Source organism: Chlamydotis macqueenii, chromosome 1 (assembly GCF_036417535.1).
Source record: "Chlamydotis macqueenii isolate bChlMac1 chromosome 1, bChlMac1.mat, whole genome shotgun sequence".
Lineage (NCBI taxonomy): Eukaryota > Metazoa > Chordata > Aves > Otidiformes > Otididae > Chlamydotis > Chlamydotis macqueenii.
Genome location: NC_141556.1, coordinates 9934184 through 9949831, shown reverse-complemented (window position 1 = coordinate 9949831; position 15648 = coordinate 9934184). Strand labels below are relative to the sequence as shown.

General features: G+C 38.1%; 1 protein-coding gene across 1 annotated transcript in view; it reads right to left on the bottom strand.

The window, feature by feature from the left end:
* SEMA3A (semaphorin 3A) overlaps positions 1-15648 on the bottom strand; it is a 174822-nt gene that overhangs the window by 15447 nt on the left and 143727 nt on the right. Inside the window, exons 12-14 of the mRNA XM_086745637.1 lie at positions 9403-9494; positions 6383-6424; positions 382-539 (exon numbers count right to left, since the gene is read on the bottom strand). Coding sequence (XP_086601763.1) covers positions 382-539; positions 6383-6424; positions 9403-9494 — 292 coding nt within the window. The remainder of the gene's footprint in view (positions 1-381; positions 540-6382; positions 6425-9402; positions 9495-15648) is intronic.

Genomic DNA, 15648 nt, shown 5'->3' with positions numbered 1-15648 from the left:
AGAATTCATGAAAAGGCAGCTAATTTACTTGGGCAAGTAGTTCTTTTACTTTAATATCAAGTCCCCTCCTCATGTTAGAGAAAAAGATTTTTTTTTTTTACTGTTTATTATTGATTATAAAGTTACGAATCCATTTCAGAGACAACTCTTTTCTGAATGTTTTCTTACAACAGCTTTTTAAGCCAACTCAAGAAGTAGGAGTGTTCACTTTAAATCAACCAAGACTTCATATTGCTAGTAACTCCCACAATTATGTTTTCTTTGGAAGAGAAAGCGCTCCAGTTAACCATCCCATGAAAAATCTCCAAAGCCCTCTGGTCATATTGAGACCATCAGTTAAAACAAATAGCAAATCATGCAGACATCTGAAACTGTCCCTACCTCTTGGCAGTGGGGAAGTAACGTGAGCAAGACGAACCATCCCAGGCACAGTAAGGGTCTCTCGCGAGGCAACACTCAGCACATGCTTTTCCATACACATCACAGCGGTGTAAAGGAAGCTGTGAAACTCCAGTGGCTGAGCCAATGTAGAGCTGTTGCTGTCATAGAAGTTTGGAAAAAAAATTTAAAAATTGCAAATTACCTGTTTTTTTGCTAGGAAAACATTAAAAAAAAAAGTTATGTAATAGTATGTTAGGACCCTTACAAATATAATAAAGGATCATGATCCTGATGCACATTAAAGGAATAAGAAGAGAATTGTCCCCATTATTAAAAAAAAGTAACAAATGTAAAATACTTTGATTTTTGTATGCAGTTATTAGTGGCTTCTCTAGAACAGTAAGAAAAATTAAAGTACTCTTCGATTTTTTTCTTTTTTATTCAGATCACTGCACTAGGAAAGCACTAAAATCAGTGACAGAACACAAAGGGGAATATGTTTTCAAACTTAAAGAAGAAGAAAAACAACTTTAACATAAATTTCCTATATATCACCTTGATTTGCGTATGTGTGGCGGGAGACATAAAGTAAATTATTTCAGACCGATGCTAAGATATTTCAGCTTGGAAGTGCTGCCATGCACACATTTCTTTACATGTCTGAGAATTCTGATGCTTCATACTTTGTTGTATAGGTGACATATTCTAATTGAAACATCTTTACTGAGGGGAGATGGCTTGCTTTATTTTGGATAAAAAAAAACAGTGCTGAGTGGAAGACGTAGTTCAAAATGCAGAGAGAAGCCATGAAGTAAAGAAAAAAAGATCCAAACAAAATGAACTACAGCTTTGTATGACATCGCAATAGAATATCTTGTCTTTCTCAGTTTCCTCTCTAATATCAAATTCATGCGATCTATTAGGGAAGCTGATCCCTAGAGGGACATAAGGAAACTGAACCAAATGAAAGTCCAAACAGATATTTCACCTTAGCACTAACTCACAAAGAAAACAAGTACGAGTGTAGTAAGTAAATACAGTTCCCTCTGAGATGCAAAACTAGGGTAAAACAAAATACAGAGATAAACAGAAATTAAATGGCATAATCCTTCTGTTTTGGAAACACTGACAGTTTGCTATCAAAAGCTTAAACTTTGTCACCCAGCACCCATGGTGGAGCGATTAACACAATTCTTTTTAAGGTCTCACTCCAAGCAGCCCAACCAAGAAAATATGAATTTGTATCCATTTTTCTTTCTTAGAAAACATAAGTCTGGTGTGAAAAATAGAATTTCAAGACATTTTATCAAAATTCTTCATCTCCTGTATTGTGATGTCCCAGAGGAACCATTTCCAGGGAATTCGGGGATGGAAGGTGACTGAGGTCACCTATCAACTGGAAATGATGAGCACTGGATACCAGGAGATAGCAAAACCAAAAACACTCATAAAAGGTGTTGCATTAACTTCTTTCAGAGTCTTGGCAGCTGACAGTTTATACAGACAAATTAATTGTAGCAGAAACATCCTGTGCATTTATATAAACTTCAGTATTTTTGCAAGGAAAATATCACAAGGAAAACACCCAAAGGAAAATTCACTGGCAAATGAAAACAAAGCCCTTTCTAAGCAACTGCTTCCATCTATTATAGTGCCATAGCTGGTTGTAAACCCACGTTCTCTGGGAAAAAATCTCTGACCGCACAGAGCTCTCTACACAAAGCCTTAACTGTACGTACCAGTCCCTCGTTAGTGCTGTATCCTTGAGAAGCAGATGACAGGCAGCAGACATGATAAGCTGGTTTTTTCTAACTTAGGTGACTTAATAAAGTACCCAGTTTAGGGGTACATTCTGCAGTAAAAAGAGCAGCAATCCAAATCTTTGGTGACCTAAACATTTCTCAAGGGATGCCTTTTCTCTTTACTGATTATGGAGACAGCATAGGTCAAATTAGAGCTTCAGTTAAATAGCTTAAATGTCCAGATGGTATTGATCTGAGTCCTGTGTAATTGGGGCATTAATATCTATAGAAGCATGTAGAAAAGTGTGGTGCAACTAATATGAAAATCAACCCAGAGAATGCACATGAGAAAATAAAGACTAGTGTAATGGTTCCCTATGTACCTCTGTAACCAATTCCATTTGTCAAAAACCCCTCCCTGATTTCTAACAAATATCCTCAGAATTAAAGAATGACCAGAAACGTATAAGGAAAATCAAAAAAGTGAGGCCAACACAGGGTTACTTAAAGATTCTGTTCCTTGTAGATAAGTTCATAAAGTTAAATCAGTGAACTACAGCATGTGTTTCAGGTGCTGCACAGCCTGAAGGCTGCTGCCCTGTTTGCTGCTCTTCTGATTGTGGTTTTTGACTCCAGCTGGTGATCATTATTTTGGACACTAATAATACATAAACCCAGGCAGTATGAAATTTGGAAAATAGTAGTAGAATGATTTGCATCAATGGTCTGACCTCACTTTGCCATTCGCAGTCAAACTGCCTTTTGGGCAAAGAATGTCCCCTAAGAGGTTGTTAATTTAATAAATCAACTGATTATCAGATCAAACCAGAGGTGGGAGTGGGGTGGGGTGGGGAAGTTGTCCTCTAAAAATTATTGCACAAGTATCAGAACTCCAGAAAAGCTGAGAAGTCTAAAGTTTTAAGCAATTCAGTGGTTTTTGTTTGCCCCACGGTGCTGCTCAAAATGCGGTTTTTCCCTAGAAGTTGGACAAAGAGATAACTGAGAATTTTGCATTTGCAAAAAAAAAAAAAAATAAAAAATTGAATGCTTAAAAAGAAGCATTTAGGCAGAATTTTAAAGGAATTTTATGTAGCATAACGTTCAAATTCCATTCAATTTAATTCTGTCTTGAAAAATAACTGATGGCTGTTTAGGTGACATATCCATTTTGAGCTGGGCCTTTCTATATGCTACAGATACTATGGACAGAAAAGGTGATTCCTGAACAAAATTTAGTACTTTGTGAAAAGTATCATAAAAGTAGTCACTAAGGTCTTTCTAAAGGTCTTTGCCTTGCCTTTGACTAAGAATGCAGAAGAAAGAAAAGCTCTTCGTAGCAGTTCACAAGACAAGGAGATGGCCTGTATCAGCCAAGGATGTCCTTGTTTTTTTCCCATCTTACCAGAAATCCAATGGCTGCTTGAAACAGAGGATCATAAACTAGACCCTGTGAAAAAGATGAGAGCTTTCTCCACAAAAAGTCACATTTAATTGAAAGCTAGACCTGACTTTTTGGTCTGCTTTGACATTTCAGTAGGGCCTGTTGTGATAGGATGAGGGGTAATGGTTTTAAAACAGAGGGAGGTAGATTTAGATAGGATATTAGGGAAAAATTTTTACAATGAGGGTTGTAGAACACTGGAACAGGTTGCCCAGAAAGGTGGTGGATGCCCCATCCCTGGAAACGTTCAAGGCCCAGTTGGATGAGACTCTGAGCAACCTGATCTGGTTGGAGATGTCCCTGCTCCTTGCAGGGGGGTTCGACTAGAAGACCTTTGAAAGTCCCTTCCAAACCTAACCATTCTATGATTCTATGATTTTTAAACCAAAGAAAAAATCATGGAACCCTACCTGACAGGCTCAGGGCCAAGTGGTAGCGAAGGGGCTCCCTGCAAGCCTGGCTCCCATGGAATGGTGAGTCTAGGCAGCTGCAGGGTGTTACAGGTGCTCTAGGATGCTGCTCTCTGAAGGTTTGTGCCTATTGCTAACCATGCATAAGTTGTTTAAGTGATAAGGTTACATAAGCCTAAGGCTCTGAACACAATTAGTAGTTCATACATAGCTTTAGTGAGAAAATATAAATATAATTCCTGTGAGTTGAAGACAGCAGAGTTGATAAAGACTGCATCAAGGCTCAGTCTTGCACATAAGGGCTAAATTTCCTTGCTCAAAGTCACTTTTGCTCAAGGGCCAAATTCATGCTTGTACAGAGAGACACGGGAACCTTAGAGTTTTATACAATTTAAAACTTAGCTAAGTTCTGCTCCTGAAGAATTTGTAGCTTTTGGTCTTTAGGAAGAAGAGTCATTTATAACTTATATTGGCACAATGGTAAAAGAGATAGCTTTGAACAATCAGTGCAGTAAAACATTTTAAAAATTAGGATTTATTTATTTATTTTATAATTGGATGAAAGAATTGTTGGTGAAAAAAAAATAAAATAATAGACTTATAGAATAGTTTGGGTTGGAAGGGACCTGTAGAGGTCATCTAGTCCAACCCTCCTGCAAAGATCAGGGGCATCTCCAACCAGATCAGGTTGCTCAGAGCCCGGTCCAGCCTGCTCTTGAATGTTTCCACAGACGGGGCATCTACCACCTCTCTGGGCAACCTGTTCCAGTGTTCCGCCACCCTCACTGTAAAAAATTTCTTTCTTGTATGTAGTCTAAATCTACCCTCTTTTAGTTTAAAACCATTACCCCTTCCTATCCTATCACAACAGGCCCTGCTAAAAAGTTTATCCCTATCGTTCTTGTAAGCCCCTTCTAGAGTACTGAAAGTACTAAAGTGATTGCTTTAATGTTATTCAATAGGACATGCTGGCTTTATATTTCATGCTCCTGCTTTCTACAATGCATAGAATTATTGTTCTGTTTATATGAAAAACGCCCTGCTTATCAGAACACAATGAGTAAAGTGTTTGAGTTATAAAACTACAGTATTTTTAAATCATAAATATAAAATGGAAACATGTTGCCATATACTTGTTTGATACAGAGACACAGTGCCAAAAGCTTGTCATACTGTGTCATGATTCTGTCATTTTTAGCCTGAGGCTGGCTGATTTTTCATGAGCTTAACTCTGCCTGAATAACTTGTGGTTTATGCTCTTTTTAAGCTTTAGACAATTTTAGCAGTGCAAATTTGTTTTCAAAAGACTTGGGGAAAATTGTAATCTCTGCTGAATAACTAAAGATGCTTTGAAGAAGAAGTGGTATGAAAATGCATGGTCCATTATCAAATATAATTGGCTGCTTTAAGAGAATGTTCTTATAAAAATAACCCAAAGTAGAGCATTTTGGTATGATATGAACATATATACAAATTGATAGGTTTGTTTTTAAATATCCTGCTATTCAATAATACATTTTTTTTTATTCTGCCTTTTTTTTTGTTGGTTTATATGGTAAACTACGTTAAAGAGTGCCCCCAAACAAAATGTTTTCAAATATATGAATACTTTCAGACAATTTTCCAAAATATAGTGAATTCTGAGTTAAATATGCAGCATTTCAAACATAATATTGGGCTCTGTCCACTACAGAATGAATTCAACTGTAATAATTCACAGAGTGAGGTAGTTGAATTAACTAAATATTATTTATAATACACACAGTTTTTAATGCATCCAGAACTGGAAGTAATACCAAATCTCCTCTTTACTGACCATGACATTAATGGAAAAATTAATGAATGTGAACAAGTTGCTTGTCTGAAATCCATATTCAAACCATGTAACTGAACCAGAAGGCCATGGAAAGTTTGAACTAAATCAGATCTTCCCTCTTTGTTAAAGCTGAATGGTGCATATCCCGGAATGGAATGGGCATTGGACAGAAAGACAGAAGGATGTCTCATTTCCAGTCTTTGCTTCCACTATTTGTATTTTGTACTAGACTGTTCCTACAGAGACTGGAACTAGTCCCATTAAAGCAAGGAACCAAGTTTGGCTACTCCTTTTGAACAGTTTCAGTGTCATGAGAACATTCCATAATGTGGATTTTTTTTTTTTTCTCGAGAGCCTCCAAACAGCTGGCTAGTTTGTTTTTAGTTTCCACCTTACCAGTAAGTAACACAAACTAGACTTTTCCTTTCTCCTTTGCATGTCACATTTTCCTGAGAAACTACTGATGTTTACATAAAGGAATGGGGTGCTGCTGCTGTAATTAATGTGTCTCTACTGACTGCCAAGTTACTGTCTGTAGAAGACAGGGACCAATAAATATTTAAAAGTGATTTAAAGTTTGTGCACATAATACCTGTTTTGTGGAAATCTTCATTGCTGAAATAACAGTGGGTTCCTGGGGAAGGAAAACAGTTAAAATATAAAATGAGCTCTATAAACATAAAAATTCTGCTAGAATGCTACTTTGCCAACCTAGAAACCCTGAAATTAAACTAGACACTCCTTCGTAATAGTACTTCTTGTTTTCTCTTGCAGCAGAATAGTTTCTAGCTGTAACTGATTTAGAATGCATGTACATATCATGGTGCGCCTTTGATTGCTATGTTGCTATGATAGACATATTTTCCATAATATTTTCCATTATTATTACAGTTTCATTGTGATTACTCTGTTACTAGTTTCACATCTTGAAATTAATTTCTACAATTAATATTAAAACTACTTTTAAAGAACGCCTCAGGTAATATGAAAATAATAACAGCTGTATTAAAAATCATAGATACTATATATTAAAGCTGATAACACTGAAATAAACAACATATTTTAACCATATCAAGGTGAAAAATACATTCTTGCAAAATTGTATTAATAAGAACAAGCCTTAATCTCAAACATAATGTTGTTCATCACATCATACTATTCAGGTTCAAAGAACTTATATTTGCAGAACATAACTAAAACTGGAAAGAGGGTTTTTGCACCCTGGAATATCTGTTATTTAATCAATCACATGGTTCACTAGGAGAGTTATTGTTCTCCTAGCTAAGTCTACTCTTACTTACACTTATCTGTAGCAAGCAGATGTTAAACTAGTATCTACTTTCTTACATGAGAGACTGTAAACTATTTAACAGAATAAGTAAGTATGTTTAGCTCTGATTAAAAGACTGATACACCTCTTAGACCCAGCTGCCTGAATGGATTTTAATCCTGAGAGTAAAAGTGGCATAATTTGGTTACAAAGTGTGCAAATCAATTCTGTATTAACTTTATTCTGTCTAAAAATCTGCTATTGAGCCCATGCGTCATACGCTCGGTTATGTACATTAATAAAGTCCTTATTAAGCTTTTACATTTGTATAGCTTGCAACTTGCTTATTCTGAGAGAATTTGATATGGGTCAGTGGATGTTAAGCACGTGGACTTGCCTTTACAAATGGGTTAATAGATCTTATATTAGAAAGCATCAAGTGTAACATTTGAATGAAAATTGAACTCATTAGTTTGTTTGCTCAGCTGTTCAGAGAAATGATGCACAAACGGGGTTAAAAGAGGCATTTGTTATCCATGTAACAGATATGGAAGACTTTCAGTTTCATGGAATTATAAATGAGAAGCTTGTGTTCTGCACATTGCAGCTCAAGCATCAAAATACATCGTTTACGATGCACTTAGGCTCTTCAGTAACTAAAGAAAACTTACATTTGATTAAGGTACATGTAAAATCTGTTGCGAATTCCCCGTTGAAAGATTAATATCTTATGCATACAAATTCTATGTATGCCACTGAAGTACATTAATGCCCTCTTTAAGGCTTAAATACATGCCAAAGGAGATAAATGAGATTTCAAGGACACCAAAATCGTTTTGTGTAATGATTAAATACAAATGTAAAGTAAAATACCAGATTTGAATTTGCCATTAACCATTCTACTTCTGTAAAGCCTTTCTGAAATAAAACTTTCACTCCATTTATTTTCTTTCACTTTTGTATTTCTGTGATCTCCTTTAACTTGGCACTTCTACATGATTTAGGGAAGAGGCTCATACATTATCAACAATTGCCAAATTACCCTGCATTAATGTAATGACTTTTGCATGTATAAAAAAGAAAAAAGTTGGGAGCCACAAATTACTTGCCTCATTTTCTCGTCATAGTTTCTACTTCATTTTTTTTTGTTAAAAAAAAAGAAAGAAAAAACCTCATCTTCCTGATCTCAAAAAAAAAAAAAAATGGATTGCAGAAACAGAGATACCCATTTTTCAGTGGTATCTTGCACCCAAAACAGTGGTTTCTGTGCAAGATTGGTACCAGTAAAGGCAAGATTGCTCATGAAAAAAAAAAATTGAATAATAACAAAAGATATACAAGCTCTGTTTAGATACGTTGTGTCTGTTCAGAAACTGAAGATAAAGGGATGGCAACTGAGAATGATGAGCACACAGTGGCTGCACCACTGTGGCAGGTTGTGAGCAGAGCCCTTGTCAGCACTTCTGGAGCAAGACCACGCGACCTGGCGCTCTAAGCAGGCAAGCATCATCTTCACGCTGTCAGATTAACCTTGCCCTCCCACCTAGGTATCAACCCCCCGAAAGCCTGGGGCCTGTGCAATGGTGCCATAAAATGGCACTGACAAGAAGAATAACATTGGGAATGTAAATGATTCGTTGTTGTGTACAAAACACGAGACATCCCTGGGTTCTGTCTGGAAAGTGTTTGAAAGGTTTACTCTGCCTCGACTTGCAGAAGTGCATATGGGATGCCTTATTTTTGAGGTGGCTCAGACAGGAAAAATGGAAGAGATTGATTTTCACAAAAAAGTACTAAACATTAGGGGGTGTTTTTGGTGTCTTGTGTCAAGCCATGAAAATGAGACCCTAAAGTCACCTTTGAAAATATAAATACTTTCTTTGTTTCTCAGATTATTAGGTATAAGATATCTGTGCAGATCACTGTTTTTCCCAAAGTATCTTCCTAGTTAGATTATGCTGATAGGCTGAATACTGTTAAGAGTTGATGCCACTATCAAATTCATGTGTTTCATATCTCTGTGGGAGAAAACAGACAGGCATCATTCCCAGACTTGCACAGATACATACTTAACTATAGTATGTAATAGCTTTAAGATTCAGAGGTACTAATTTATTTTTTAAACCACAAAATAAGAGCCCAGAATGCCATTTCTTTTATCATTAACCTCCAGCTAGCCCTGAAAGTTTCAAGGTTTATTTTGACTAGTGTCTGGGTCTCTAAATGACAAGCTAATTAGAGGGGTATGCCAGGCTATTCCTTGGCTAGACTGCAAGAAGTTTAGTTTGCAGCTGTCCACAGAGAAATCTACAACCTGACACTTGAAATTTAGCCGTACTTACCCGAAAGACTGTCATTTCTTCCAGCAAGACTTCCTCTAATTCATGCCAAGTCTCCTTAGGAATTGAAACCACTTTGAGAACTGTTCCAATATCTTGAAAAGGGGAAAAGGAAAAAAAAAAAAAAGAAAGAAAAAAGTTTTCAGGTGCTTAAGATGCATACTTCAGTTTCAGAGCAGCCAGAGTTTCTTACAGTATGTAATTATTTCACATATAAAGATTGTGAAGCTACATATCACTGAGTACTCGTTGTTCAAAACACCAACTGCTATTTAAAATAACCTATAAAAACATTGAATTTCAATAGGACATTTCACTGAAGTCTTTCAATTATCCATAATGAATGAAAAGGACTGAATATTATTTAAGTGACAGTATAAAATGACAGATGTTTCAGTCATTTAATTGAGGGAGGAAATGCATTAAATTTACCCAGGCATGCTTTATTGTCCATTTTGAATATGATGTTTGTCATTCTTAAAATGCATGTGAAGATGCTGTCAGAAGGCTCAGTATGGATATAAAAACATCTGGACAAACGTTGTTAGACAGATGAAGCTGTTAGATCTCTTAAGTACACGCAATCTTCCCTATGTCAAACAAAGTACCCAAGATGTATAAGCCCCTTAAGGCATCTGTATTTCTCTGTGTGTTAGATACCAGTCTTTGCTGAAGGGTAAAAAGTAATGCAATGTGTATCTACTGTTTAGAAATAGGTATGTGCCAGCATTTTAATACTATATCCATTTACATTCTTGGGGTTTTGCAATTGGCTTTGACATGAACAAGGCCAACATTTGAAATTCCAGAGCTACAGTCTTTGGTTTTGTGAATATGGTTTGTGACTTCAGATCATATGTGTTTTACGGCTTCTGCATCTGTGATTTATTTGTTTGTTTCCATGGACAGAATTTTTTTTTGGGGGGGGCGGGGGGAAGGATCATTTTTAGGTTGGTACACATCACTGGAGACTTTCTGAAATGGAAACAACCCTGGATGTGACTTTTCTTTTTAACTAGCCAAGTGTAGTGCCATGTGAATATATCATAGGAATAACAACTGTGTCCCCAAGGACTTTTCATGTTGAACATTCTATATCAGTAAGAGTTCAGGAAAATAGAAGGCATTTTAAAATGGGTAAAATTCCCAAAGCAACAGAATGATAAAAATCAACATTCTCAAATGAAGAATTAAACAACAATAACATAGAATCAAAACATGTTTTATACACATACATATTTTTGTAGGTGTTAGTTGAAAAGTCTGATTAAGGAAACGACAACTTACCACTTCCATATTGAAAATACAGAGAAAATTGAAACCAATAGATTACGTAGGCTGAAAATCATAGAATCATAGAATCATAGAATGGTTAGGGTTGGAAGGGACCTTCAAAGGTCATCTAGTCCAACCCCCCTGCAAGGAGCAGGGACATCCCCAACTAGATCAGGTTGCTCAGAGCCTCATCTAGCCTGGCCTTGAACGTTTCCAGGGATGGGGCCTCCACCACCTTTCTGGGCAACCTGTTCCAGTGTTCTATAACTCGCATCGTAAAAAATTTTTTCCTAATTTCTAATCTAAATCTACCCCCCTCTATTTTAAAACCATTACCTCTCGTCCTATCGCAACAGGCCCTACTAAACAGCCTTTCCCCATCTTTCTTATAGGCCCCCTTGAGGTACTGGAAGACCGCTATCAGGTCTCCCCGGAGCCTCCTCTTCTCCAGGCTGAACAGCCCCAACTCTCTCAGCCTGTCCTCATAGGAGAGGTGCTCCAGCCCTTTTATCATCTTCGTGGCCCTCCTCTGGACCTTCTCCAACTGGTCCATGTCCTTCTTGTGTTGGGGGCTCCAGAACGGGACACAGTACTCCAGGTGGGGTCTCACCAGGGCAGAGTAGAGGGGGAGAATCACCTCCCTCACCCTGCTGGTCACGCTCCTCTTGATGCAGCCTGGGATGTGGTTGGCCTTCTGGGCCGCAAGGGCGCATTGCTGGCTCATGTTAAGCTTCTCATCCACCAGCACTCCCAAGTCCTTCTCCTCAGGCCTGCTCTCAATCCATTCTCTGCCCAGCCTGTATTTGTGCCTGGGATGTGACTATCTTAAAAGCTATTGATTTAATGAGAAAATTCTGATATTTCAACTTCTTTACAGAAATTTGGATTAAAATATTCTGGAAATCCTAGGAGATCCTATAGAAGCATCCTATAAACAGATATTCTTGCTAAGTATGTATTTTTGAAGTTCAGAAAGATGCAATTTTTTTTTTCCACAGAATATCTACATCACTGTTTTCTTTCATTTGTCACAAATTCATAGATTCTTTTTTAAAAAGAAAAAAAAATCTTTCTTAAAACAGCAAGAATGCAGAACACAACTTCATTTTTGTTTAGGCAGCTACATGTACAAACTAAACTAGTAACGTATATTAGATAAATTGTTTTGGAAGCAGTTTCATTATGGTTACTGCTACTCATTGAACACGCTTAATTCAAGAAGTACCGAGAAAAATACAGAAGAAATGTAATATGAAGTTTAAAACAATATGAAAAAAAAATTCCACATTTCTACAAAGAGTAATTCAGAACAACAGATAATTTAACATTAGTTATATCTGTAATGGAATGGATTAGTCCATTTCCTTAATTATCCTGATAACTGGATGACTGTGGTTGTGAGGAAAATACATCGTGCAGGTAAAAAAGATAACTTGGATCTAATCAATATAACGCTGTAACACTGTGTCATGACTATATTCTGTGTTGGACTATGGCTGTTGTCAGTCACAGTCCATCAAATGCCACGTTCTAGAATAAAAGGGGGATTTTTTTGATAAAACAGCACAAGGGAAACTGTGGAGCCTAAGTGGGGACTGAGCAGACATGAGTTCCCCACATAACATTGTTTCAAAAAAAGGTCTGACTTTTTAGTGAATCCTGCAACAATTACAGTCGCTTGATGCTTGAGAAAGCATCTGAGGTCAAAGATACACTGTGTTAATCACTATGGAGACTCTGGTCAGGCCACAGGTACCACAGTGGGGCTTTATCTGAGTTCTAGATCAAGTCTTACAGAGTAGTATTTCAAACAATTTCACACAAATGGAATCAAGCTTCCCCTTTAGGATTAAGAGGCTCTGCTCACTAAGATAAGATTACTGTTATTAATTTGCTTTACTGACAGACGTACCCTGACTGTGCCAAATGATCCCAAACATCAGACACTCAGGATATGCATTAAGTGTATATCTTAAATCCTGGTTTTTTTTTCTGATGTAATTTCAAGTATGCTGATACAATTTTATTTCCATTGTGAAACACACTGGTACAATCACAGTGGGAAAGAAACTGCTCTGCTAAAGATTTCACACAGAGGAAAGGAAAATGTGACCACAGTGGATGGCTATTAATTATGTTGTGTTCAATTATCATCAGCTATTCAATGAAAAGAGAAAAAAAAATGTATTTCTTCAACACATTGAAGTTCAGGAGCATGTGGGAATACTGTAGATTGCTGCAATGGCAATGGGAAAATACAGAGAAATGTATCTAATCTGATGGAGCAGACCTTCACAGAAAAATGCAGTCATACCCTAGAGAGGTTAATTCTGGTTTTGTCAGAGGTTCAGATCATCAAGTGGGAAACTGGACTGTGACTAGAGTCCGTAATCTGCTCGTTGGTTTGTTCTTTGCTTGACGAAGATATAATACATGCTGATTGTCTATCTCCTGGTTCCTTTGACTTTGACCAGCTGGCTCAGTGCAACTTTCTGGCAGAAGGCAGGCAGGGCCTCAGTTCTGCCACTTTTCCTTTCCCACTGTATGGAAAATGCCCTTTCCTCATTCTGAAACCCACAATAAGGATAGTGAGCTCAGCGGAGCATAGAACATCTTTTGTGCCCCAGCTCCAAGCATAGGTGCTGTAATACCTGTTCTTGTCCCATGAAGGTATAACCTCCTCCTGGAGAAAGAAGTTTCTACCGACAAAAGTAATATTTCAAGGAATGATAACACTCTGTCCTTACTCTGGTTTTGGTGTTGAAATCTCCTTTGGCAAGTGCAAGTAGTTATCTTTCAATGCTTTTCTTACAGTTCTTGGGCACAAATATCAGCAATGTTGGATGTCATCCAGAGCACTTACCACACACCTGAATATTAGTGGCTTAGGGCATTAAGCAAGTGCCTAGATTCCCAACTCAAAGGTAAGAGCTAGATATCACTGAGACTCTTTCAGAGGGAGACTTTGCCTGGCTAATTTAGATAAGAACCACTATACATAACAATAACTATCTAAAAGCTATAGCTCAGGTTTAAGCAAGTCTTCCTGTAATGTCTGAAAAAAAAGACAGGAACTTCTGCATAGCTATTCATCTTACTCTAAAAAGAGTTCTTGAAGCAAGTACAATGAATTTCCCCATTTTTAAAAAGGGAAAAATGGAGAAACCACAGGCCAGTCAGTCTCACCTCTGTGCCTCACAAGGTCATGGAGCAGATCCTCATGGTAGCCATGCTAAGGCACATGGAAAATAAGAAGGTGATTGGTGATAGTCAACAAGGCTTCACTAAGGGCAAATCCTACCTGACCAATTTGGTGGTCTTCTATGATGGGGTTACAGCATCGGTGCATAAGGGGAGGGAAACTGACGTCATCTACCTGGACTTGTGCAAAGCATTTCACACTGTCCCACATGACATCCTTGTCTCTAAACTGGAAAGACAAGGATTTGATGGATGGACCAGTAGGTGGATAAGGAATTGGTTGGATGGCCACACTCAAAGAGTTGTGGTCAATGGCTTAATGTCCAAGGGATGACCAGTGACGGGTGGTGTTCCTCAGGAGTCAGTATTGGGACCAGCCTTTTTTAACTTCTTTGTCGGTGACATGGACAGTGGGATTGAGTGCACCCTCAGCAAGTTTGCTGACAACACAAAGCTGTGTGATGTGGTCGAGACACTGGAGGGAAGGGACACCATCCAGAGGGACCTCGACAGGCTGGAGAGGTGAGCCCATGCGAACCTCATGAAGTTCAATAAGGCCAAGTGCAATGTCCTGCATGTTGGTTGGGGCTATTCAAAGCACAAACACAGGCTGTGTGGAGAATGGATTGAGAGCATCCCTGAGGAGAAGGATTTGGGAGTGCTGGTGGACAAGAAGCTCAACATGAGCCATCAATGTGTGCTTGCAGCCCAGAAAGCCAACCACATCCTGCGATGCATCAAAAGAAGCATGGCTAGCAGATTGAAGGAGGTGATTGTCTCCCTCTATTCTGCTCTTGTGAGACCCCACCTGGAGTACTGTGTCCAGCTCTGGGGCCACCAACATAAGAAGGACATGGATTGGTTGGAGAGGGACTTTTGACAAGGGCATGTAGAGATAGGACAAGGGGAAGAGGGTAGATTTAGATTAGTTATAAGCAAGAAATTCTTTACTGTGAGGGTGCTGAGGCACTGGAACAGGTTGCCCAGAGAAACTGTGGATGCCTCATCCCTAGAAATGCTCAAGGGCAGGATGGGTGCGGCTTTAAGTGATCTGGTATAGTGGAAGGTGTCCCTGCTCATGGTAGGGGGGTGGGAACTAGATGATCTTTAACAGAAACTATTCTATGACTCTATGAAACTCTCTCTGGAAGTACTTATAACTCTCCCTTGCAGAAGCTAAGACATCTTTCTCATAGTGAATGCAAAACTTTGATTAGATAAATGCCACCTCCTGTGTTCAAGATGTAGACATAAATCAGCTCCTTATGTTTGTTTAGCATCATACTCTGGATGCTGAAGGGCTTGTTCCCTCACTTTGCAGCCAAAGGGAGTACTGACATTAATTTTCTTTCTAGGCTGAATCAGGTCATAGAAGACTTGTTGAAAGGCACAAAACATTGTCAATTGTAGATGGCATTGAAGTTTCTAATGTGTGGTGGAAATATATATATTGTGTAAAATCATATGAAACTACTTTTCAATCTTTTATGCAAGAACACATTGTAGCACTGGTATTTAATAACTCAGTTCACAGCTTTAAAAAGCTGGAACAACTTCTACAGAGCTGCATTTCCTGCAGTAAATGTTCTGAATTGCTGCACATGCACTGTGTTTGGTACACAAAGCTTCATCAGCTCTCAGTTTGCTCATAGCATATTTCAGGCATCATCATGAAAGGGACCTTGAGGTTTATTGCTTTGGAAATTTGACCTCAGATCTAGAGCACCAGAACTGTACGTAAAGCAAGTAAAAAAATTGGACTAAGACAGTCAG